Source organism: Pelmatolapia mariae, linkage group LG12 (genome assembly GCF_036321145.2).
Source record: "Pelmatolapia mariae isolate MD_Pm_ZW linkage group LG12, Pm_UMD_F_2, whole genome shotgun sequence".
Lineage (NCBI taxonomy): Eukaryota > Metazoa > Chordata > Actinopteri > Cichliformes > Cichlidae > Pelmatolapia > Pelmatolapia mariae.
Window position 1 is genome coordinate 31,600,020 of NC_086237.1, and position 25,445 is coordinate 31,625,464.

The 25,445-nt window shown below is 38.4% G+C and overlaps 3 protein-coding genes across 7 annotated transcripts in view; 2 read left to right on the forward strand and 1 right to left on the reverse strand.

Annotated features, from left to right (window-relative positions):
• Nucleotides 1–6,089, forward strand: part of LOC134638516 (rho guanine nucleotide exchange factor 28-like) — a 42,241-nt gene extending 36,152 nt beyond the window's left edge. For all 5 annotated transcript variants that reach the window (XM_063489199.1, XM_063489201.1, XM_063489202.1 and 2 more), the window contains 5 exons: nt 1,120–1,224; nt 1,333–1,497; nt 2,160–2,411; nt 2,598–2,976; nt 4,980–6,089. In XM_063489199.1, the coding sequence (XP_063345269.1) occupies nt 1,120–1,224; nt 1,333–1,497; nt 2,160–2,411; nt 2,598–2,976; nt 4,980–5,170 (1,092 nt within the window). In that variant the 3' untranslated portion in view covers nt 5,171–6,089. The remainder of the gene's footprint in view (nt 1–1,119; nt 1,225–1,332; nt 1,498–2,159; nt 2,412–2,597; nt 2,977–4,979) is intronic.
• Nucleotides 6,090–6,227: 138 nt separating this feature from the next.
• osmr (oncostatin M receptor) lies at nt 6,228–18,633 on the forward strand. The gene is made up of 17 exons (XM_063490620.1): nt 6,228–6,371; nt 6,546–6,697; nt 6,978–7,128; nt 8,786–9,058; nt 9,154–9,283; nt 9,962–10,110; nt 10,345–10,478; nt 10,579–10,720; nt 11,478–11,563; nt 11,692–11,899; nt 13,303–13,485; nt 13,572–13,673; nt 14,887–15,042; nt 15,253–15,405; nt 15,542–15,623; nt 15,721–15,805; nt 16,709–18,633. The coding sequence occupies exons 1-17, from the start codon at nt 6,290–6,292 to the stop codon at nt 17,114–17,116; spliced, it is 2,676 nt and encodes an 891-aa protein (XP_063346690.1). The 5' UTR covers nt 6,228–6,289; the 3' UTR covers nt 17,117–18,633.
• A 1,328-nt stretch (nt 18,634–19,961) lies between these two features.
• On the reverse strand, nt 19,962–24,981 carry sb:cb288 (uncharacterized). The gene is made up of 5 exons (XM_063489893.1): nt 24,732–24,981; nt 24,229–24,283; nt 23,347–23,415; nt 20,869–20,953; nt 19,962–20,627 (listed from the first exon to the last, which is right to left on the reverse strand). The coding sequence occupies exons 1-5, from the start codon at nt 24,816–24,818 to the stop codon at nt 20,579–20,581; spliced, it is 345 nt and encodes a 114-aa protein (XP_063345963.1). The 5' UTR covers nt 24,819–24,981; the 3' UTR covers nt 19,962–20,578.
• Between the last annotated feature and the right edge of the window lie 464 nt (nt 24,982–25,445).

The window sequence follows — 25,445 nt, forward strand, 5'->3', positions numbered from 1 at the left end:
TTGATTGAAAGACTATATGTTTTATGTGATATAAGAATAAAACAGTTCAGCTAAAATACTTACAACACACAAAACTGTTTTTATGTTAACTCAGACAGAAATAAATCTCTCAGGAACTTTTACTGTTTTCTTTTGCTAAATAGTGAATATGTAATCTGCCATAACTTACATTTTCAGATTCTAAAATAAAGAGGTATTTAAAAGGTTGTAGATAGATATAGATAAGGGATTTCAAAGACTGTGCATCTAATAAAGCCTTAATACAGTCCCGATCAAAAGTTTAAGACCACTTGAAAAATTGCAAAAAATCATATTTTGCATTTTTGGATCTTAGCAAGGTTCCAAGTCGAGCTTGAACGTGCAACAAGAAGAAATGAGAGTGAGACAAAACACTTTTTTGAGCATGCAATTTATTGAAAACAATGCTTAAACTGAAACAGGCCGTTTTACAGCTGATCAACGTTTTAGGACCACATGACTTTTAAAGGCCAAATCTGTGCAAAAATGGGGATTCATTGTCATTTTCTGCCAGGTAGTCACACTGTCATGGTGTTTGTTTGCAAAGGCAAAAAAACGTTCCCTTTTTGAATGTGGTTGGGTTGTTGAACTGCATAAGCGGGGTCCATTGCTACTGAGGTGGGACGGAGTAAGACAGTCATTTGGAATTTTTTAAATGAGGGTTATGGAACAAAAAAGTCAAGTGGAAGACCCCCAAAAAATTTCACCAGCACTGAGCCGGAGGATCCAATTGGCTGTCCGTCAAGACACTGGACAATCCTTGAAATTAAGCTCATTCCTGGTGCCGACTCCAGCCCCATAACCATGAGACGGCATCTGAGGTAGAGGCGTGGTCCTACCGCTGTAAAGCTGTAAAACCTGTTTGAGTTTAAGCGTTCTTTTTAATAAATCGCATGCTCATAAAAATGCTTTGTCTCACGCCCATTTCTTCTTTTTGCGTGTTGAAGCTCTACTTGGAACCTTGTTAAGATCCAACCATGCAAATGTGATTTTTTTGCCATTTTTTTTAAGTGGTCTTAAACTTTTCATCAGGACTGTATGATGATGCTTATGTTACATTTAGTAACTGGAGCGTGATCAGTTGTCTCCTTATGTTTGCAGGCAGCTGTGACCCTCCAGGACAGCTGCTATGAAGTCCACCAGCTCCTTCTTCAGGAGGGAGAAGGACCTCAGCTCCGAACACTCACCTCCCTTCAAAGCAGCCTGGTATCAGTCACATCATACCCACTGAAAACCTTTTCTCCATGTGAAACCTTACACATTTTGAGGAAGCTGAGATTTTAGAGTTATGTCAACATATATATTGTTGTCCAGGAGCAGGAGAAGCAGAGGAGTATTGAGAAGAAAAAAGAGGAAGTGGAAAAGAAGGGTTTAGAGAGGAAGAAAGAAGAGGTGGATGAGGTGCAGAAACTCCAGGTGAAGCTGAAACAAGAGCAACAACGTTGGGACAAAGAGTGTCTGGCCAGAGAGAAACAACAGGTTAGCTTCATGATCGTGTTCTTTAAAACTGCTTTTATGTTTCTCAGTCACTTGTCTTTCTGGTCTCTCTGTCTTTGTTTCATAATAGTTTGGTGGGGCACAAAAAAGCTTGGTTTAGAGTTATGAGTCTACGCCAATGACTGTAGAAAACAGTCATTGGTCTACACCCATTTCTTTGATCCTTACCAGGTTATAAATAGATCACATTTAATTAAAGCAAACAAAAGCAAACTGCAGTGCTAGATGAGACACTAGACTCTTGATAAATAAAATACATTTTAGAAACTTCTATAATTACTTCAAATTTCAGTAACAAAAACAGGAAACATGTCATATACCAGCAAAATGTGTGACCTGTGAATTTCTTTTTCCAGATTAGATATTTTTAAACATGTGCTGTTACCTTATTTTCATACCTGCATGTGCATCTGCCATTTTCTGTTATCTTATTCAGTTTCCTGTGCTGCTGTTGCCATGGTTATATTTTACTAACTGCTAATATAGAACAGGTCAAAAAGGCTGTTACCTGTTTTCAGAACTGCAACTTAAAACCCAAGTTGTGGTTGAAGTTCTTGAGTTTCAAATATAGTATTAATCTTTAGACCTAAACAATGTATGACGTCTGTTACAACAGTAGAATAATAAGCCTTGCATGCTTACAGAGTGAACAGGAAACTTTGCTGGAGCAGCGGGAGCAGCAGTGTCTTCTGGAAGCTGAGCGGCTGCGCTATGAGCGTGAGGAGCTGGAGGCCCAGCTGCTGGAGTACCAGCAAAATCTTGACAGACTGAGGGAGGGTCAGAGGAGTGTGGAGAGGGAGAAGGAGAAGATCGAAGCGCAACAGAGACTGCTCCAGAGCTGGAGACATAGCCGCCAGAGCAGCCTGCCTGTTATGATTCCACTGGGTGAATACAAGGTAATTCAGGAAGCGGGAGGTGATACAGGAAAGTGCATTAATGCAGGGGATAAAAGTACAGAAAGATTCAAGTAACAAAATAGATAAATACACAAATAAATGAAAACAAAACTAGGAACAATAGAAAAAATAAAGCCAAAAAAATTTGTCACCTCTCCTTTTTTTCATGTCATTTTGATGTCCCAGGGGTCTACCCACAGCCGCTCAGGGAGCCTGGATGGCAACTGTTCAGTCTACAAGAATGAGGCAGCTTTGCTCACCTCACTCCAACAGAACCACCTCCACCAGCCCACCAACAACAACCAGCACCAGCATCCTCTCTCCATGCCAAGAAAAAACCACGAAGACCCCCTGCATAGTTCCACCTATTCGACCAACCTCGGCCTCAGTGCCAGCCTCTACAACAGCCTCAACACCCTGCTGAGCCAGACACACAGCAAACAGCCGCTGGATGGCATGACATACCCGAGCTACAGTAACAATCATGACTGTCCTCAGGCCCTGAATGACTCCATCCACCCCTTTGGCAGCAGGATCACTGCACAAACACAGGAGACCAACACTTGTAAGACTACTTACTATATATAAAGCATGGTAGAAAGTGCATGCTGTTTTAAATCAGTATTGTACATATACTGATTTACATATACTCGCCTCTGTCAGTGCGCCCCAGGGTGGCTGTGGCTACTATGTAGCTTGCCATCACCAGTGTGTGAATGGGTGAATGACTGGATATGTAAAGCGCTTTGGGGTCCTTAGGGACTAGAAAAGCGCTATATAAATACAGGCCATTTACCATTTATATTTTACCATATTGTGCTTTTTCCAGCCCTCAAAAACAACATCTTTGTCTTGACAGTTGAAAGTGATTCTTTTGACTTCATACAGTGGGTGTCTGGACCCACACAGGGACGTGGACACACAGTGGACCCTATTTTGTCTTATGCTTTCTTTGTTTCAAACTGGATGATCTGTGGCACTGTATTTTCAGATCAGAAGCTTGTTTCAATTGACATTGCCTTGCTCTGTAGCTCTATTAAACCTCATGGTCCTGCGAGGCGCTGTCATATTATTAATCCATCCACTGCTGTGCATTTCTCTGCTTATTTCAATCAGAACTCTGGAATTCCTAAGTCTGTGTCTTTAGATACAGAGAAGCTGCGCTCCTGGATGATGCTGTGGCCTTATTAAAAAGCAGAGACCCCAAAACTAAATCTGAGCCCTGGCTAAATGACACAACTCATGCCTGTCAGATGTGAATGCCAAAAAGCTGAAGGAAAGTGGAAAAAAGGACAGGCCTAACAGCTGCTTTTGACACAGTGGATTATAGTATTTTAAATATTGATTCCCACATTTCTCAAAGAACGTTTTGTGTTAGAACTTGATTTCAGATCTTCCTCTGCTCCTTTGTCTTGTGGGGTTCCGCAGGGCTTGATACTTGGGCCTCTGCTATTTTCCTTGTATCTGCTACTCCTTGGTTCTATTTTTAGAAAGCAGAAAATTGCTTTCAATTGTTATGCAGATGATACTCAGATTTATGTGCCCCTAAAACGTCTACTCCATACAAGCAGCTAAGTGCCTTGAGGAATCAAATGAGTAGATGGCGCTAAACTTCCTACATTTTAACGAGAATAAGACAGAAGTTGTGTTTGGGCCTTGTATCACTGGTGGGCCTTTTCCTATCGACATAAGCCCGCTGGCACAGTACATAAAGCCCACTGTCACAGACTTGGGTTTTAGGATGGTCAATCAGATCAGTGCACTGGGATAATCCAGCTTCTTTTAGCTGAAACAGCTGGTTAAAATGAAAAACATTCTGTCAAAAGATCACTTTGAAACAGTAATCCATGCCTTCATTATGTTTGTGTCAGTAAGTCCTCTCTGTCCCCTCTTAAGCTGGTGCAAAATGCTCCAGCACGACTTTTAAGTGAAACACGAAGAGAGAGCATATTACTCCTGCTTTATCCTCACTGCACTGGCTGCCGGCCCATTTTAGACTACATTTTAAAATTCTTTTATTTGTTGTTTTTAAGTGCTTAAATGGCCTTGCCCCAGCTGACCTCTCTGAGCTGCTGCACTTGCACTCCCCTTCCCGGTAACTCAGATCAGCTCACCAACTGCTCTTGGATGTGCCGAGGACACAGCAGCTGCTCAGGGGGACAGGGCTTTTGTTGTAGCAGATCCCAACTTGTAGAGTTGGGAGCTAGAGTAAATAGGCCTCCTCAATCTTAATATTTAAATCTGCTCTTAGGTTCCCCGACTAACTAACTTGTTTTGCCAAACAAAGCACCTCTTTTGTTGGGCATTTGACCCAGTTTGAGATTTTTATTTGATTTAATTTGATTTAAATTTTTGTTATTTAATTTAATTTTATTTCTACTGTTTTTACTGACGTGTTTTGTATCACGTTGATGCCCTTATTTTGTTTAGTAATTTTTATATACATATATATTTTTCGGTTTTTTGTATTATTTAAATTGTTTAAATAATACAAAACCTGTTTTTAAAGTGCTTTATAAATAAAGTTGGCTTGGCTTGACTTGACAGTTTGTGTTGTTCTTCTTTCAGCAAACTTCAGACCGGTGGTGGACAAACAATCCCCGGATCCGTGGAGGTCAGAGGTCACACGGCATAGACTTTATGAGGACGGCTTCTCTTCCTCTCACTCTCTTAACCCTCTCCTCCCCCCTCAGGCATACCTCTCTCTCGAAGGGCAGAATAGGGATGAGGGAGTTGAGGAGAACATTGTTTACCTCTAAAGGTCCATGAGAGAAAAATAAACAATATAGGCCACCAGTTGTATACTGAACAAACAATAATATGTCTGTTGCTTAAATGTGTATGTGTGCATATATGTCCATGTAAATATGATGGATTTATGTTCATCTTTTAAAATCGGAGAGATCAAATATAGAGGTAATCGCAGGGAGAAAGTATAAACCGACTGTACAGTATGTGCCTTTATCATTGTACGTTGTGAACTTTAACCATTCTCCTCCTGTGTGATCAAACCATTGTGCCTTTTCACAAACAAGCTCTTTGTAAATCAGCTTTTATATTTGTACTTCTCGTGTTTTTACTTCTACCACAAATCTTTTAAGTATCTGTGCACTTTGTTTGATGACAAAGGTACCTTTGTGCTACAAACAAGAAAGACTATAAGAAAGTCAGGACAGATTAAAATTGATGTAATTTACGTCTTGAGCACTTAAAATGAGATAAGAATATATGGGAAGCCAGTCAACCCCTTTTTTAAACTATATATAGATTATTTCTCAAGTGATCTTTAATGATATTTATAAGGGATTGTGGGCCTCTACGAGAAATAAAAATAGACTTATATTGTGTATAAATATGAAATACATGTATAGTTTTTCGGAGCGGCTACCTATGCACAATATGTTGAATTGTTTTCTCACTTAAGTGCCAAAAATATATTGCTGTCTGATGCTGTAATTAATGTCTGTAAAGAGTGGGTGTATTTTTTTTTCCCCGTTCCTTGAAATTTCAGATAATTTATTGCTTAAAAATTGCTTCATGCACTGTCAACATTTATAAGATTTAGTTTGAAAATTTGACTTGTAATCTTCATAATCAGAACTGTGTTATCATATTGTGTGTATATATATGTGTAATATATATATGTGTGTATATATATATATATATATATATATAAAACTGTGGCAAACATCTGTTTTGGTGCATTCTTACTTATGTGAAAAACGGCACAGCACCATTGGTTTAATATTTAAACACTCCTCTCTTGACTTCCTATTATACATTATGCAACACTCGCACTCCTACTCATACTAACACTTGCTGCTGACTTAAGAGGCTTTCAGTTGGCGTGCTCAGTGAAAAACGGTTCACATGAGAGGATGATAAATGTCAGGAAATCCTTTTTCAGCCTGTTCAGTTTGTATCTGATATTTTCGAACAGTGAATGTTGCTTTGACGATGGTAAGTTGGGTTCGTTTATGTTCTTTCTGATTAAGTTCTCTCAATATGTTGTCTTGATGCATGCTTAAACACAGGTAAGGAAATTCCGGAAAGTTGATTCTGTTCATTGTCAGGACCAACATTCTGGGACCCTGAATGTGTAACTTTACATCCTTCTGTTCTGTCATACACCAGGCTGTTATCTGCCAAAACCAAACATCACTCTGAAAGCTATTAATGACAAGCAGACCCTTGTGGTGAGCTGGTTGGTAAAACACAGCAGTTTCGTGGGTGACATTTATGAGATCGAGCTCAGCCGCACTGAACAGCACACCGTTATTTACACTGTGAGTATTGAGAGGTGTGTTTTCTGTTTTTAAAGCTGTTTAAAAGTCTGTATTTAGATTTGAAATTATTTATAGAAATGCATTAACTACCCGCCATGGTCAGAGAATACAGTCAGAATGTTCCATTTAAAAGATAACTTTTATTTTTTCTGCTAGTTCATCACAGAGAAAGACAGAATCTTTTTTTTTTCATTACCACCACATTTAATTGATTCTGTAATCCTGCTTTTAAGACCTACCAGTGTTATTACGAACAATTATTTCCTGTTTTTTAACCTAGAAAAATATGAGCGTATCCCTTGGAGATTCGGCCATATACACATGGACATGGATCTCTGATCTGCCTCTGGAGTGTGTTGATCACTCTGCCAGAATGCGATACTATAATCAGTCTGTTCAGAGTCCTTGGAGCAACTGGATAACCAACTCTGGTGAGATGTTATGCTAAATGTCAGCCTACGTGTTTTACTGATGAGGTTAAAAAAAAACAGAAAAGCAACAGTTGTCGTTTTCTTAGGAATGAAGCGTTTCTCAACATCTGCAGTAATTGCAAACATCTCTTTCAACATATATCTTACGCATACAATGCAAATATGTACATGGTTGGGAAATAAGGTGTTGTCTGCAACACTCTTTTTTTAGTTTACTACCTATAAGGGAAGAAAAGTAAAAAATAAAATGTAATAAAATTGAAACTTTTTAAAAATGTTATAGTTTCTGTGGGTCATCAGTCTGGAGTCAAGGCAGGTTTTTTTTTTTTTTTTTTTTGTAATAGCCAAGCGAGTCCAACAGCGAGTCTGTTTGGCATTGTCTTGTTGAAATAAGTGAGGCTTTCACTGAAAAAGACATTTCATAGATGTATTTATTATGTATTTATTTTTTGGAATGTTGGTTATCTACAACTAATCAGGCAAAATGTGACTGAAATGTCGACTCTCAGCTTCAGGGTTTACATGAGCTATTTCCCCTTGTGGGACTAATAAAGGTATCTTATCTTATATATATTATATATACTGCATTTCGTTGCCTTGTACTTGTGACGTATGCAATGACAATAAAGTTGAATTCTATTCTATTCTACTATATTATACAGCAATTTTTAAATATAATTTCCCGTTTTCAATGACTCAAAAGAAACTGGGCACATTTACCACTGGACACAATTTTAAATATATGGATTTTTGTTAGTTCTTGGATGAAAATTATTTGGAGTCAGTGACAGCCTGAAGCTTAGAACCCATAGACATCACCAGGTGCTGTATGTTCTCCCTCCCACTGTTTACTGCAGTTTGTTGCTTGTTTTTCTGTTTCTGTGACATCCTGTGTCATTATGCTGCTTCTTTCAGCAATCATATCACGTAACACTTACAGTCATGTCCATGCCATAACATTGCCTTTACCAGGTGTGACAGAATACTTTACTGCATAAAACATATTTTTTCTCTTTTCTTTTGTGTTGCTTATCCTTGTGGTCAGACTTAATGTTTGACAGAATACTTTGAGTCAAAAGGTGTTTATTTCTTCTTCTTGGAGTCTTTTTTTGGGGGGTGGGGGGGGTTGTTATGTAAATTCTAATCGATTTCGTCTTTCTTCTTAACAACCATTCTCCCGTTTCTTAGAACCTGTACAGTCTTCAGGTACAACGTCACTTATGAAGTTAAAAGAAATTGCCCATGCCGTAATGCACTGATCCAACCCGATATCATTAAGGATGGTGAATGAACGACGCACTAATGACAATTTAGATGGCCTCTCTCCTCAATAAGCTGGAGGATGCAATGTTCATCATTTCCCCCCAAAAAAGAAAAAGAAAACAAAAGTCTGAAAGCTTTGATTGGTCAGACCACAGAACAGTTTGCCACTCAGCCTTAGTCCACCTTAATGAACATGGGTGCAAAGAAAGCAGAGGCATTTCTGAATCCCCTTTGTTTTTTGTGTCTCCATCAGTGCAACAATACAATTTTTGTTCCCCTTTTAAGAACCCTAGAACATACCAAGGGATTAAAAAAACCTTTCAACACTTTTTCTTGCATGAAATACTGAACAGCTCTTCAATAGACTGCACTGTAACTTTACTTTGTCTTGCAGGATTCAAAGCAAACGATGAGATCCAAATTTTTCCCTCCAGCCGTGTGCTGAGGCAGGGCAGCAGTGCCGTGTTCTGCTGTATTCCCCCAACAGGTGTGAACGTTAAAAGAATGACCTTCAGGAACAAGGAATACCGTCTTTTGAGCATTGGAGGCGGAGTAAAAGCTATTACTGTAAACAACCTCACTATCCCAAAAGGAATAATTAAGCATTTGTTACTGAGTTGTGATGATGCAACAGGCAACAGTGTCCATGTCTCGAACTACATCAGTTGTAAGTTTGAATCTCTCTTTTTTTGGTAGTCTTTATTCATTTAATGCAGAACTTTTACATGTATAACTGTATATGTACATGTGTGTATATTGTAGTTCCACCCCAGAAACCCAGAAACCTCAGCTGTGTAACCTTTGACATAGCATCTGTCACCTGCACCTGGGATTCACCCAGAAAGCGACTCCTGCATGATCGCAACGTGCAAATTTACACTCTCCACATAGAGTAAGCACATGAAGTACACACCTTATATTGCAACACAATGTAAGGCATAGATGGCAGTGATTTTCATCATGTTGGACTGATATAGTGCTGTGGAAAAGTTTTGAGCCATCAGTCATATTTTTATATTTTGTTTCAAAGGAGCGACACTTATAGAGACATTTTGAGGTTTTCTGGATGTCTTATAAGGTTTTTCTGGCATATATGAGCATGTCGTGCAGTGTGTTCCCAACAAATTTGAGGAAACTGGAAAACTGAGTACAAAAAAAGAAATAGCCCCCCCCCCCCAAAAAAAAAAAAAAAAAAGTATCTATAGCAGATAGCTCAAAGTCACGTCTCCTTAGTCATGCATTGGCTTCCCCAGAGCCCAGACCTCATCTTGACAGAGAAAGGGACAAACAAAAGGCAGCCAGCATCAGCACTCTTTTCTCTTGTGTTGCTTATCCTTGTGGTCAGACTTGATGTACAGATGTTTTTGTTCATTTGAAAATGCAACATGTATGTTTGTAATTGTTTATGTTAACATTATCTTAAATGAAAAGTCATCAGTACAAATTTCATAGGACACAAAAGATTTAATATAAAGTAATCAAACCATAAATATTATTTCACAAAAGTGTAAGCTGATGTGTTGGATGTGTTTGACGTCTTTTCCAATTCTATTGTTTGTTAAAAACACAGAAACTCAGACAAGGCTCCCTTCACCTGTGAGCAGTTATCATGTACTTTTCCAGCTGTGCCACACCTGCAAAATTATAACATCAGTGTGTGGGTGAAGGACAAGCTAGGAGAGGAGATGGAACGTTATAGCTTCAACATCTCTGACAGAGGTCAGAGGTCATCTTTGTTTATACAACATATTCTCAGTTATGTTTTTGAAGACATAAAGACACGTACATGTCAATTTAAACTGCTCTGTGGTTGATGCTTTCACAATTTACCTACACTGTGTAGTGAAATAAGCGTTGGTGTTGTTTTTGTACTGTTTGAATGTTCACTGCACAACCAGTACAGAAAATACACTGATACAAAATACATGGTTCGTGTGTGTGTGTTGCCATTAGTGTTTCCTGTTGTGAAGTCGCTGAGAGTGAACCGCGGGGTGACAGACGCCACAGTGTCCTGGAGCATGCAGGAAAGCTTGACTCATATGAACCTTATCTGTCAGGTTGCTACAGTCCCACTCGGCACCATGGAGGTGAATTCATTTAAGTTAATAATAATAATCATCAAACTGCTGAGTGAAGAGTTGACATTTTAGTGCATGTTTTTTTTTTGTCCATTTACCTCTGTAACAGCTGAGGTGCAACGACATTATGAGCAGTTTCTGCGACACAAAACTGGAACACCTGGTTCCCAACACGAAGTACAATGTCAGAGTACGCTGCACTGTCAATGGACGACTCTGGGGAGAATGGGCAGAAGAAACCTTCATAACAGGTAAATAAAAATATAAGTAGAAAAAATGCTGTTTTACAAATATCATATCGTGGTCAAGTCCAGATTTAATAAAGTGTGAGAAAAGACTAAAATTATTGAAGGGCAAAAATTAATTTTCAGTGTTCCGCTTTTATCTGCAAAATGATGCTGCATGAAGGAGCAAATTTACTGCATAGAAACATATTTTTTCTTTTCTCGTGTTGCTTATCCTTGTGGTGGGTTTGTTCATTTGAAAGAGACTTAAATGCAACATTTGTGTTTGCAATTGTTTTTGTTAACATGATCTTTACATTAAAAGTCATCAGTGCACAGCGATTTATTAAGCCTGTTATAGAGTAATCAAACTACAAATATTATTTTACAAAAGAGCAAGTTGACACTTGTGCTGTTTGAGGTCTCTTCCAATTCTCTTGTTTGTTAAAATTACAAATACTTGAAAATATCAGTAAAGTAAAAAGCAAGAGCTTAGCAACAAACTCCCAAAGAACTTTCATTCTTTCATTTTCTTTCATTCTCCATGTACTGTCAGGCTTTGATACAACACTTTTCTTTTCTTACTGACCACTCAAAGCCACATTTCACCATATATTTTATTCTACATGCTGTAAGTACTTTATCTACTGTGGCCAATTTAGAATCACCAACTAACCTAACAAGTCTTGGTCTTGGCTTGCTTTGGTACATACAACAAACAAACAAAGTGCTCTGGTTCAATGATCTGCTGCCTGTCATGCTTTAAACAAGTCATTTTCCTCAGATCCACTGGTGTCCTTGGATTTATGGAGAAGAATACAGCCGCTGTCTAACTGGCGCACCCGTCAAGTTACTCTGATATGGAAGCCAGTAAGTCATTTTTTGGTGCCCTTTAAGCACAAATCGTTGGGTGGAATAGTACTCTGGTTTTAGAGAATATACAGTATGTCACCATTACCTTGAACATCCTTCACCCTTAATTACTAATTTATTTTCAGCGTATTGCTGGCACAGCAGCCACAATAAACATACAAGAGTACACGGTTCAGTGGTCACAGGAAGGCCAAACAGAGTCGAAGAACAGCAGCATGGGCCAGGCAGTGGTGTCCATTGGTCCAGGAAAGTGTGACTTCACTGTCCAGGCTGTCCTCCCCTCTGGCACCTCCATCCCCGCCAACATCACCATCCCACCAGCAGAGCACAAAGGTGAACAGCTTCTCTACACCCAGAGTCTCTTAAATTTAAATGCTTACTTAGACATTTAACAGGTTTTTTTTCCTTTGATAAAATAAAATATTACGGTAAATTTAATTTAACAAAAAGTCTGTAAATTTCTTAGCTTGGGGTCATTAAGATGGAGCCGGATTATTCAGGGCCTTGTATGTGAGGAGCAGGATTTTAAATTCAATTCTGGATTTAAGAGGGAGCCAATGAAGAGAAGCCAAGGAGACATATGCTCTCTCTTTCTAGTCACTGTCAGTACTCTTGCTGCTGCATTTTGGATCGACTAAAGGGTTAAAAAGGACTTTTTAAAAACTTTTAAGACTGATTATAACAAATTAAAGTCGTCCAGCCTAGAAATGTAAATGTATTAACAACAAATATCTCTGTTGTTTGTTTCCATGAATTAAAAAAGTAAAAAAGTGAAACAACGAGTGTCACCAGAGATTAATAACAAGTATGATTCAATGCAGAGAGGTCTATTAACACATAGTGAGTGAGGAAGAAACACCCAGTGCATCATGGGAATCCCTCAGCAGTGTAGGCCTATTGCAGCATAACTAAGGGAGGATTCAGGGTCACCTGGTCCAGCCCTAACTATATGCTTTAGCAAAAAGGAAAGTTTAAAGCCTAATCTTAAAAGTAGAGATAGTGTCTGTCTCCTGAATCCAAACTGGAAGCTGGTTACATAGAAGAGTGGCCTGAAAACTGAAGGCTCTGCCTCCCATTCTACTTTTAAATACTCTAGGAACAACAAGTAAGCCTGCAGTGTGAGAGCGAAGTGCTCTAATGGGTTGATATGATACTATCAGGTCATTAAGATAAGATGGGGCCTGATTATTTAAGACCTTGTATGTGAGAAGCAGGAGAATTCAATTGTGGATTTAACAGGGAGCCAGTGAAGGGAAGCCAATACAGGAAAAATCTGCTCTCTCTTTCTAGTTACCTGTCAGTACTCTTGCTGCAGCATTTTGGATTGACTTAAGGCTTTTCAGGGAGTTTTTAGGACAACCTGATAATAATGAATTACTGTAGTCCAGCCTAGAAATAATAAGTGCATGAACTAGTTTTTCAGTGTCACTCTGAGACAGGATGCTCTAATTTTGGAGCTATTGCGCAAATGGAAGAAAGCAGTCATACAGTTGTTTAATATGCACCTTGAAGAACAAATCCTGGTCAAAAACAACTCCAAAATTCCTCACAGTGTTACTGCCATCAAGAGTAAGCATCTGGTTAGATACTGCATTTCTAAGATTTTTGTGGCAGAGTACAATAACCCAAGTTTTATTAGAATTTAGAAGCAGAAAAACACTTTGCATTTTCAAATCTACTCAGCCAGAGTCTAAAGTCCTGAGTTATTTTGCTTTGTTTTGGACTTTTTTCCCCAGAAAATCTCCCAGTACAGAAACGTTTAGACAGCACCAGCGAGGGTGGTTTCAATCTGACATGGGAAGAGCAGAGCACTGCCACCTGTGGCTATGTTGTGGAGTGGTGCGTGCTGGGAAATGCAGTGCCTTGCACTCTGCAGTGGAAAGTGCCAGAGGGAAATAATGCATTGTTATTACATGCTAGTAAGTTTTATTGTTGTTTTCATTCAGCAATCATTGTAAATACATTTACTCTTGTTTAGCATTTACTGTCATATTTTTATTTTTAGGTGAATTCCGAGCAGGTTACAGGTATACATTTTATATTTATGGATGCACGGACGATGGACATAGACTACTGGAGATACAAACTGGTTACTCACAGGAATTCAGTGAGTTTTGCTATTGCGTGTGTCTATTGTATTCATTTATTATGTATATAAGAGACATTTGAGGCTGAGCGCTGTGTTTTAGCCACTGAAAATTAGAAGTATTTTTTTAAAAAAAAAGTTTTTATGTCATAATTCTTCTTACAAAGTGCAGTTAAGATTGACTCTCATGTGATTGTACTCTTTTTCTGTTCTGGTAGGTTCCCAAGTTTGTGAGAAATACCATAATTTTTGTAATTTTTGACTCTGCATAGCACCAAAGTAGATTTTAAAATTAAATATATGATTGAAGTGCAGACTTTCAGCTTTAAAGGGGTTTAACAAAAGTATTTAGTATATACCTCAAGTGTTCAACCTGAATTATACAATGTTCCCCATTTTCAGTGGCTAAAAAGGGCAACTGAAAAACAAACAGTTCCAGAGCCATGAGGCTTGTTTCCTCATTATTCCATGACAAATTAAGCAGATAAAAGATGTGGAGTTTAAACAGAACCAGTTTTTCTTGACTTGTAGGTTTTCTGACAATCTCAGCTGCTTCAATTGCTTATTGTCATCCAAGAATGATACCATGATATTGAGACTCGGACTCTGTAAGCGTCATGTCATCTTTAGCTTTTTACCTTGTTCTTCTTTTAAATCTCTGGTCTCTAGCACAGAATAGGATGGTGAGAAAATTTCTATCATAGTTTGGATCGGGACTGTGCAGTTGAAAGTAAACGTTTTTATACACTGTAAGTGTAAAAACAAAACATGAAACTTTTTTTTAAACAGAGGTTGCTTTAAATGGTAAAATTCAATGTGTTTACAAAATACAGAAAAAAGTAATAATCCTTAAAAAATTAATACAGAAAAGTCCTTTATTTAAAAATGGTACACTGTACTGTACTTTTACAATTTTTACAGAGTAGTAGTTTAAATTTTGACACAGGATATCTTATCTTTGACTAATAGGGGCACCCTGTAAACAAGATAGTCTTTCCTGTTATGCAGTTCTGATATGCAGAGTGGAGTAATTACTGTGATGCAATCACCTGAAGAGCTACAGGTTTAAATAACAAAATACCATATTAGTATAGGTATTTTATAGAAGTTGAGGTTTTTGAACTCTGGGGAAACTTTGTTTTTAGAAATTGCATTGTTGTTTTGACACCAGCTAAGCTGCAAATGTTTTATTTAGTTCGGCCTTCCTTCCTCATTACTATCTCCTGTTTCTTAGAATCTGTTCAGCGCCCAAGTCTGGTTGAACCTGTTCAGAGTACTTCCTCTTCTGTGTCACTGGAGTGGCATTACAATGAAGATGATCCAGCTCAGCCAGCATTCATCATGGGGTACCTGGTTACAGTGCAGGAAGTAGGATCTGTTTTGCTGCCAGGTCAGGTTGCGAGAGAGTGTGGAGGAATAAACCAGCAATGTTGATATTCTTCATCTTAATCTCAGTCTGTGGACGTGTTCTAATTATTTACATGATTGAATTTATTTTGTATTTCTGGGCAGTGTCAGATAAACCTGATTTGAATTAAACTTAGTTAGGATGGTGCCCAGCACAATTATTTAATCTATGTATCATCCTGTGTACATCTAGATCGGTCCAATGTCTCAGTTGCAGATCCCCACGTGAAGTTTGTGACCATACAGAGTCTGAAGGAGAACACAGAGTATACTTGCTCTGTGAGTGCTCTCACTAAAGAGGGGCCTGGGCTACCAGCCAGCATTACCTTCAGAACCAAAATCAACTGTGAGTTTTAAAACACGCAGGGGGATCCCAGAGATACAGCTACTGAACTGTATTCTTTCCTGGGAGAACCTTTGATAAAAGATGTCAACTTCCAGTGCATAAAGTAATTAATTTCAACTTCTGTTTCCTCCTGTAGACTCTTCTCTCATAATCAAGGTAGTGACTCCCATCTTTTTCCTCATGGGCTGCACTGTTCTCCTGTGGTCCCAAGTGAAAATGTGAGTAAGGTCATCTTTTAATAGAGACCTAAAGATAGAATCCTGAAGATGATGATATGAACCATTTTGAACTCTTTAAAAAAAAAATCTGTTTCAGTGTGAGGAGCGGGCTGAAGGAGATATTTATCTACCCTGCGGGTATGAACATTAAAACTCCAGAGTTTGAAGGCTTCCTGCATGAGGTATGAGCTATTCACTGAGAGAGCAAAAAAAAAAAATGCACAAAGAGGAAATATCCAGCCTAGGAAGGAATGATATCTATTTCTGACACAAGATTCTAGCTGCTCAGCAGTCCTAGGTCTTTGTCATATTTTTGTTTCATCATACACCAAATGTTTTTCTACTGATGGACTGCAAGCAAGCCAGTTCAGCCGGCTGATTCTCCCACTACAAAGCCATGTTGTTATAATGACTGCAGTATGCAGTTTAGCATTGTCTTGCTGAAATATGCAGGGCCTCCCCTGAAAAAGATGTCTGAATTGGTGACAGTGTTGCGCCAAAACGTGTAGATCTATTACATAGACACCTATTCCCCCCTAATACCATCAGAGATGCAGGGTTACGAACTGAGTGCAGATAACAAACCGAATGGTCCTTCTCCTCTTTAGGTCCACAGAAGACGACAGCATTTCTGTGTTGTCTTCACGTTTGGCTTGTTCTTTGCATGGTAGAACTGTAACCTGTCAACGATTTCTGGAAGTCTTCCAGTGCCCTTGCAGTGATTTGCAGGAATGAATCATGCCTTTATTAAGGCAATTTCACCTGAGGACTCAAAAGCCATCCAAGCTTGATTTCATCCTTGTGAAAAGGGATTTCTCTAGATTCTTGGGGTCTTTTGATGATAGTATTTACTGTAGACAATGAGATAATAATCAAAGTTTTCATTAGTTGTCTAAACATTATAAACAGATTGGTGAACCTCTGCCTATCTTTACTTCTGAGAAACACTGCCTCTCTCAGATGCTTTGAGACATGCTGCTACCATCAGTCTAAACCTTTGATCCCCCCCACCCCCGCCTAACTAAGTTTGTGTTTATATTTGGATTTGTGCCTGTTACTTAAGTTATTATATCTTCTTTGCACAGACTGATCAGTGGCTGCAGTCTCAGAAGCCAGAGGAGTGCATCAGCTGTGACATCGAGATTTTGAATGGCAGACCCTCTCTAAATGAAATAACCGCACTGAGAGATTCTGAGCTTATGAATGAACCATGCTCTCCTAGTTTGCAGTCCTCGCTTTCATCTTCATCCCCTTCTTGCATGCTGCTCGAAGCAAATTACTGTCCACAGTTAGCTACTCTGCCCTGGGACAGACCAGCCTCTCAGCAAGTCACAAGCCTGATGAACAGGAGTTACTTATACACTTTGAAGGAGGGTTACTCTGAACCACCTAACGTTGTATTCAGTGAAACCAAATCAAGCTTTGAAGCTTCTGACTGCCCCCTTGAATCATGTGGTGTCATATATGGTTATATCGCCAATGATTCTTTATAAGTACAGTGGAACCCCGACTTACGAAATTAATTCGTTCCTGAGGGTCTTTCGTAAGTCGAAAATTTTCGTAACTCGAAGCACCCATCGCGCCTTTTGAGTGAACGATAGGCTATAGCAGGGGTGTCAAACTCAAATACACAGTGGGCCAAAATTCAAAACTGGAACAAAGTCGCGGGCTAACATTAATATTTATTGAAAAAAAAAAAAAAAAAAATCTTCCTCCAGATATAAGAATGAATCTTTTCTTATGGACTCAAACAAGTTTTGCTGAAAAACTGAATATGGAACAAGCAAAGCTTAATACTAAACAATATATATATTAGCTGTATAATACCAGTAGACCAGCTCTAATAGTAATATGGTATGTAATTAGGCTGCGGGCCAAATTTGGCCCGAGGGCCAGAGTTTGACACCTGTGGGCTATAGGCTAATTGCTAACTGCAACAACAATACGTCGTTCAAGTGGAACAGCTAAGCGCAAGTACGAAAGCCAAGGGGGTTGTCACATGATTCGGAAGGCATTGTGGGCATTGTAGGCATTCTGGGCTCAGCCAATCAGAGCCAGCGGATTTCGTTACGCGGGCATTAACACGGGCAGAAATATTGCCGTTAAGTGCCTTCGTAACTTGAATTTTTCGTTAAATGGGGTATTCGTAAGTCGGGGTTCCACTGTACTGAGTCAAGTCTGACTCAGTATTTCTTCCTGTCCCATACTGTAAATACAGAATTTGTTTATTAGACATATTGTGAATCAACTATCCTGTATTCATGCTAAACTTTAAATTACAGAAGTGGTTTTGTTTAAAAATGATATCCTATAGGCGTTATCATACAAAAGAATCAATAGTGCACAAAACTCACATCAGATTGTCTAAGGTTTGATGTGAGAAGAGAAACAAAAACTCAGGATTTTGCTCAACTGTGAAGGAACTGGAGATGTTATCTACAGGATGTAAGTGCTGCAACAGATAAGGTAGATGAGCAGGCTTAGATGTTTGCATATTTTCTGAGCATGACTTTTTAAACATAGCTTGTGATGCAGAAGGTGCTGATAGTGGTGTAGTTGTTGATGGGACGTAGGTACAATGCTTGAAGTGTATTCTGTGCTGTGCTATATGAATCCATAGTTAAAAACGCGACTGGTGTAGCATTGCTATTAGCTTATTTGGTTCAGCAGGTGAGTCATGTGCCCTTTGAAATGAAAGCATGAATAAAGTGCTTTTCTATATAAATGTAAGAACATTATTAGAGATATTAGTTTACGAATTTTTAACACTCTGCCATCTTTTTACCTTTTCTCCATATCCTTCTAGACATCCCAGCCCTGTCTGATTCTGTGGCATGCATGCTCACATTCACACTAGATTAACTTGGCTCAACTTGTTTTCTTTTCTTTTCAGAATCCCATTAAATGGCTTTCTTTTTATTTTCCAGCATTATTAAAATATCAGTTTTCTCTATTTTGTCATGCCCTGAAAGTTGAATCATGGGAAAAACAAAACAGAAGGTTGAATAAAAAAGGAAAATTACAGGAAATGTTTAGTCATTTCTCTGGAATTTCTCGATCAGTGACTCATAATTGGAATTTTAGACTTCAGCTCAGGTCTACTTGTTGTAACAGGTTGTTCAGCAAATTCTCGCCTAAGTTTACATGCATTGTGTTCTATACAGTTATTATGCAGTTAGCAGACACTGGGTACAGCTCATAATCTAATTTAATACAAAGTAGATTGAGGTTGTGTTCTATTGTCTTGCACATTTACATTTTACAGTTGAAATTAGTGGGGGTGTTTTTTAGCTCAGTTATTGTCTTAATCATTTCTATGCCTTCTAGGAAACTGAGTGAAGTCTATAGCATTTCACACGTGGCACCTCTCCAGCGATGATTCTAGTTTAAGATCAGACCTTTTGATATAACATGTTGATTTATAAACAGTTTCAACTGTTGGTCAAAAAGAAATTGTAAGTACTAAGTATTTGTACTCATATTCTTTTAAGTAACTAACACAAAGTTGCACAACACTGCAATCAAATATATGATTGTGCAAAAATGCCCTTCTGACAGGTTATTCAAATAATACCTTGTATAAGGCAGAGCTCACACATTTAAATTCACCAAATACTTGTTCATAAAAAGTAAAACATGACAATTAGCCTATAGAGCACATCTTAATTAAATCAAGTCCTATCCTTGTATATTCACTGTTTCCGCTGTTAATCAAACCACACATCTGCCTATTTTTTTCCATGCCTTTAAATCAAATGCAATCAAGCCATGACTGGTTTGGATAATTCAAATGTGGAGTATCACATATGTTCATATTTAAAATAAAAAGTTTCAGTATCTCTACTGAAATCTAGTCAAGCTTCCTCCACCTCACACTTCTCCCCCACATTCACTCGTTATGAAGAGCCAAGCATCAAAAATGGTAAAAATGAGTCACATCTGAGTTGATATGACAGAAATAGCTGCTCAGACTTAAGAAAATGTGGTTCATCAGAGACATGCTGCGTATGTATAGCATAGAAAAGCCCGGAATGACTTTTTCTCCCCCTTTGCTTCTTTCACATAGATTTAAATTGAGTCACATAGGACTACACGACTGGTAAATCAGAATAGACTCCTCATTACACTCACATGAGCACTTAAGCTGTCGATTACTTTTTTTTTTTTCATTAAAATTTCTGCATGAATTCAGAAGAAAAAAGAACAAAAGAAACAAAAACAGGTGCTGTACAGCCTGAGAGATATTGAAACTGTTGACTCAGAGCTTTACTCAGCCATATTATAAACACCTAAAATAAACAAAGAAAGTACTTGATTAGATTCACCAAACAGTCACATCCACTAAATGTAAAAAATACTTTTATTATAGACTCATTCAGTAGTTACAAAATCCTGAGGAGCAATTGTGCACATAGGCTTGTCTGAGGCACCACTAGGTGACAGAACAGGATAAAATGGTGGATGCTACTCTGATCTGATAATGAAATCCAAAATATTATAAAGAAATGCTAAAACGAAATAAGAATACATGCTTAAAATATAAAGATCCATTTGGTACAGTTGAGAAAAAAGCTAAAATAGCTACATATACTAAAAAAATACTATATTCTTTCTGTCTTAGAGTCATTTACATGCAGCTCATTAGTCACTGGAGCGAGTTGTAGCCTCCCTCAGTAGTGCAGAATTCACAGAAAACAGAAAAAGCAGACTGACCTGCCAAAACAGTGTTTAACGTCACCATGACTCTTTAAGTAAACAGAAGCCACCAGCAGACCGTAAAGCTGAGGAGGCACATGTGGCTCATCCATTTAGTTTAGCATTTAGTTTTTCTTTTGTTAGTGTTGAATCTATTTGAAGGAACTTCTTCAGAGAGGAAATCTGCTCTGAGTCTTTAGTCCATGACATTTAAAATCCAAGATAACCAACAGAGCAGCTGCCAGATATCTTCCATGTCTTCACATAGAAGTTCTCTGATGTACTCTTACCCTCAACTTGTTGTGTTTTCTGGAGAGAAAAAAAAAAAGAGAACCAACACAAATGAGTGTATTTGCATGCAGTGAAATGGAATAGGTGCTTATCAAGAAATGGGGCACAATTTGTGTTTTTGTGATGAGCTCAGATACAAAGTTCAGACGTGTGACCCTTAAAAGCAGGTGAACAAACTGCTGTTTGCTCGACTACAGTGTCAACAAGATCCAACAGAAGCTTCGGCAAAATCAAGTTTCAACTTGCATCCGTTCCTTACCGTTGTGGCGGTGACACCATACACTTCCACAGAATAGCATACAGTCCAAGCAAAAAAGCAATGAACAATGCGGCTGCAATGGAACCTAAAAAGCACAAAAACATTCATTTTTTACAAATTCATTCATGTCATGCATTAGCACTTAAATCTCAACATAAACTAAGGGAAGCGTCGCACGATATGCTGCTTCTGTAATATCTGACAAGCATGCATAATTTGTTTACATGCTTTTATTACTGAATTCATCTGTTCTTAAACAGATAATAAAAACTGTGTTATATGGCTCTATATGCTCATATACACGCTCCTGATTTCCCTATCCATTTGCTTAATAGTATTTAAAGAAAGATTCACTCTGCAAGAAAAAACAAGCCGCATGATCCTGTTTAGCACTTAGTGCATTTCTTTTGCCACTTCTTAGACCTCTAATCTCTTATGATACAAAGACAATATAAAGTGCAGTCATAAATTTTGGGACTCCACCCACAAAACCTGAACATCGACGCTGTAATTCCTTATCTGACTCACGATCCATCACAATTCACAGGTTACTGCAGTGCGTAAAGTACACAAAGAACTTGATGAGTTTTCTCGTCATTGGTTGGCTCTACTTCACAATGAGTGTGAATAAGTGAAGGAGCCTCACAAACAATCATATCAATTAAATATATCACCAAATAAAAGTGGTTGAGTTTAGGAATATTATGATTACAGAGACGCACTTAACACATCAACATGTCACAGCATTGACCATATTACCAGATCCTAATAGAATGGTGACAGGAAAGTCACAAAAAAGAAAAAGAAAAAAAAAAAAGCTGTGAAATGACAAATATAAACTTGACCTTGAGGACAGTTTGGGTGAAAACTCTTAAGCTTGTCAGTGTTTGTTAATTTTACAAAAATCTTAACAATACTCTAGAAGTACCGATTCTTGTAAACTGTAAACAGATAGATGACAATACCTTACCATAGCATGGTGTTAAAAAATAATATAAAAATCCTTTAGTTAAATTTGCCCCCTCCCCTTCAAGAGCATCTTTCTTTTCTGCATCTCAGTGCACAGCTTTTCCTCCAGTGTGTCAAATTGGCAGCATGTTAACTTGCATTTTTGTTTCAGGGAAGCGGCCTGCCTGCAGCCCAGACCTTTTATCACTTTAAAATATTTAGTGCATCATGAAACAAACAGTTTGAAAAGAAGAACCAGAACTGCTGAGCAGCTAGAATCCTACATCAGACAACAGAAGGAAATTCCTCTCCCGAAAGTCCAGCAGCTGGTCTCCTCTGTTCCCAGATGTTTACAGAGCGCTGTTAAAAAAACAAAAAAACCCCAAACAAACCACATCTCAACTTTTTTGAGATGTGTTGCTACCACCAAAGTCAAAAATCCAATTTGTTTTTACATCGCATCTCAACTTTTTGGATTTGGGGTTGTTGTGTTAATGAATAACACAACAAGAGGATGCGTCAGGTCATGCATTTATCCTGATACACTAAGAAACCTGCAGTCATCATCTTAAAACTGCTATTTGTCTCCGGGCTGTAGCTACAGAATCAGCTCTCATTACCAGGGTTGATCCTTTCACATATAAGTTGATGTTTGCTCTCTGCACAATGGGCCTTCCAGGCAGCAATGTAAGAAAAAACAACAAAAACAAACAACCCAGATACACAAGGAAATGACTGAAGGAGAGAGACATCGAATTTACATCAGGTATGTTTTTTTTACTTTTATGACCACTGTCTCTAAAATGTATGACTGCACCTAATAATAATAATGATGGGATTTCATTCGACTTTCAAGTTCCATCAGCTATAAAGTGCACCACACACTTTGCTTACAGAAGCGCAGTTTACTTAAGATGTGCTATATGCTCTTTTTTTTTTAGCTCTCTAAAGTTTTGAACTTTAAAACAACTTTTAAGTTTGAGTTCTCTGGTCAAGCATACGCATACTTCAACAGCGAAACATGTCCGGTCATACTGACAGGAGCTCCATGAGCAAACAGCAACATGACAACAAGAGCGATCTAAAGGCACAGGGGTGCAAAGCTTATTTAGCACAAGGGTCCGAAGATAAGAGAAAAATCTGCCTCTGTGTCTCAACAAAACCATACAGGATATCAAAAACCTCATATACAAACACAAACTCACAGCACAACAGCAAAGCATCATATTTGTGTTTCTCGCTCTTTCAATAAATATAGCCCTAAACAATTTGACCAAAGTCAGACAGTATTTTGCAGTCACACTCCTAAAATAACTGTAAAGTGTTTCTAAGGTGTTTTAAAGCTTGGCTGACTGTTGGTTGTGTAACTTGATTCAGTTTATTTTCAGTCTCGACTCTCTGAGAGAAACAGGCGTTTTTGTTAGTTGTTGACTGAAGGTGGTCCATTTCATTTTTTTCTCTCTCTCTCTCTCTGCAACAGGCCCTACATGGTGTAGAAAAACATCAATTTTAGACATAAATTATGCTCACCCGGGATCAATCCATTAGTGAAAGTAGGAGAGTCCTTTGAGTTGGGATGAGTGGCAGCTGCAGTAGAAACTTTACAAGGAAGAAAACAGAAATACATGAGTCCACAGCTAACAAAAGTGTGTTTAAGATATATACTTGCCTGCATAACAAATGTAAAAATATGACACAGTATTTTAAATTTATACTTAAAAGTTCCATGTGAGTGTAAAGGACATAAACAACATTGAATTAACACTGAATAAATAACATAATTGTGAAATATTCTCATCGGGATTCAACAATTTTATTCCCAAGCAGCTTTTGCTGTGATGCGTGGTGAAACTGTGTCAGTTAAAGATTCAAATCTGTGGTCAATTTTGAATACACAGTGCTCACGGTGCTGCAGTACACACGCTTCTTTCTCAGTGAGCACACTTTTTATTACATGAACAGTTCCAGAAGCAGTTATTTGATCCTCACTGTCTCTATTAAAATCAGTAACACCCCTTTCGTGTAATCCATGCCCACAGTTGTTTCAGAACACAGTAAATAATTTGCATTTTTGTGCAAGTTATTGCTATGTGTTAGTGTTGAGCAGAGACTATTGGGCGTCTCTGGAACTGTGCCATGTTGTTTTTTTTGCTCCCTATAAATAGAATGGACTGAATGGAATTCACCTGAAGTGAATTTATTGGATTCTTTCATCCAGTTTCAGGTAGTTAAGGCCCTTTTTTGGTGGAGTTACTATCCACGCATAATACTGTGCCTAAAATGAAAACATTACAAAATATTGCAGCATCTATTTCATTCTGTTATCTTGGGACTCCTCTGGTGAACTTATGACTGCAACCCAAGAGGAAGAAGACAGGTATGAGAAAACCTCAAGGAAGAGATAAGACCTACCATTGCTCTGCTGCACAGCATGTGACAACTGCTCCCCGAGATCTCGGTCGACCATCTGAAAGTGCAAGCAAAACATTCGGGTTTGAACACAAGAGTGCTGCCTAACACACACACACGGAGCGGGACACATTACAAGTCTTTTAACTCGCCTTCTTTGTTAAAAACGTGTACATCTACAGCGAGTCGTACTTCTGTGTTACAGCAGATGTGGGAACTTGCTGCAGGAAGTTAAGGTGAAAAATCGGTGCGTTTTGGGGGCATCGACAGTCACAAAGGTAAGAAAATGTCCAAGAAACGTTTGTGCCAGAGCAACGCTTGAGGGTGTGAATCTACTTACAGCCAAACAGAACAGGAACAGGTTACGCTCCCAGTAAAAACGATCAAACAAACCCGCTCATACACACCTAAATCAGTACCGTGTAACCGTCGTCAGATAGATCCCGACAGACTTGTTTTTGGTACAGTGTCGCTCACAAAACACACAAAAAGCGCTTCCTTCTCACCTTTGAACTATTTCCGTTATTGATTAGAGCGCTGCTTTTGTTTTTCATCTCCGTCCACATTTTCAGGGCTGTGCGGCCAGACTTCATCAACTCATGCTGTTTTTCTCACCTCAGCGGCGCCCTGAGACGCACCTCTCGTGGTGCGTTCAAGTGCTTCTTTTTGAACTCGTACAACAGCGCTCACAAGCTTGCTGCTAATTTTGTAGAAATGAATAGGCTGCATAGGTAAATTGATTCTTATGTGCTCTATAATACTGTAATATTAAGGAAATTCAACATGTACTTGCTTGTTTTTTTTACCCTTGGACTAACCTTTGATTAAAAGGGCTCATTGATGCTTAATTTATAATGAAGTAGAACTAATGCCCCCCCTCCCACCTCATTATTTTGTCATGTATACCGCTACAATGGTTGCTCTTCATATTAAACTTAAGATAAGAATAAATATATTCTAATACACTGAGTGTGAATAAGTGTTAGGCTTTTAAATTGCTCCAAAGACTGTTTCAAAAAGTTTCTTCACTGTTCTTGGCTCTATGTGACGCTGGTGACACACAAAGAGGTAGAAGTAGCCAATTAAAATAAATATAAAAATTAAAATGAAGGAGTTAAAACTGATTGCTTTATTTTTTTGGGCCTATGCCAATGCGTCCTAAAAGATATATAAGGATTATTTTAAAATGTAAATCATACAAAGCTGCTCAAGTAGGAGTC

What these genes read in the sequence shown, in the direction of transcription:
- sb:cb288 (XM_063489893.1), bottom strand. Translation starts at nt 24,818, where the DNA reads ATGAAGTCTGGCCGCACAGCCCTGAAAATGTGGACGGAGATGAAAAAC. An exon ending in CACTAATGGATTGATCCCGG is followed by an intron (nt 20,954 to 23,346) that starts GTGAGCATAATT and finishes TGTGCTTTTTAG; the next exon opens with GTTCCATTGCAGCCGCATTG. An exon ending in ATGGTGTCACCGCCACAACG is followed by an intron (nt 20,628 to 20,868) that starts GTAAGGAACGGA and finishes TTTTCTCTCCAG; the next exon opens with AAAACACAACAAGTTGAGGG.
- osmr (XM_063490620.1), top strand. Translation starts at nt 6,290, where the DNA reads ATGATAAATGTCAGGAAATCCTTTTTCAGCCTGTTCAGTTTGTATCTG. An exon ending in TGCATTGTTATTACATGCTA is followed by an intron (nt 13,486 to 13,571) that starts GTAAGTTTTATT and finishes TTTTATTTTTAG; the next exon opens with GTGAATTCCGAGCAGGTTAC. An exon ending in TTGAAGGCTTCCTGCATGAG is followed by an intron (nt 15,806 to 16,708) that starts GTATGAGCTATT and finishes TTCTTTGCACAG; the next exon opens with ACTGATCAGTGGCTGCAGTC.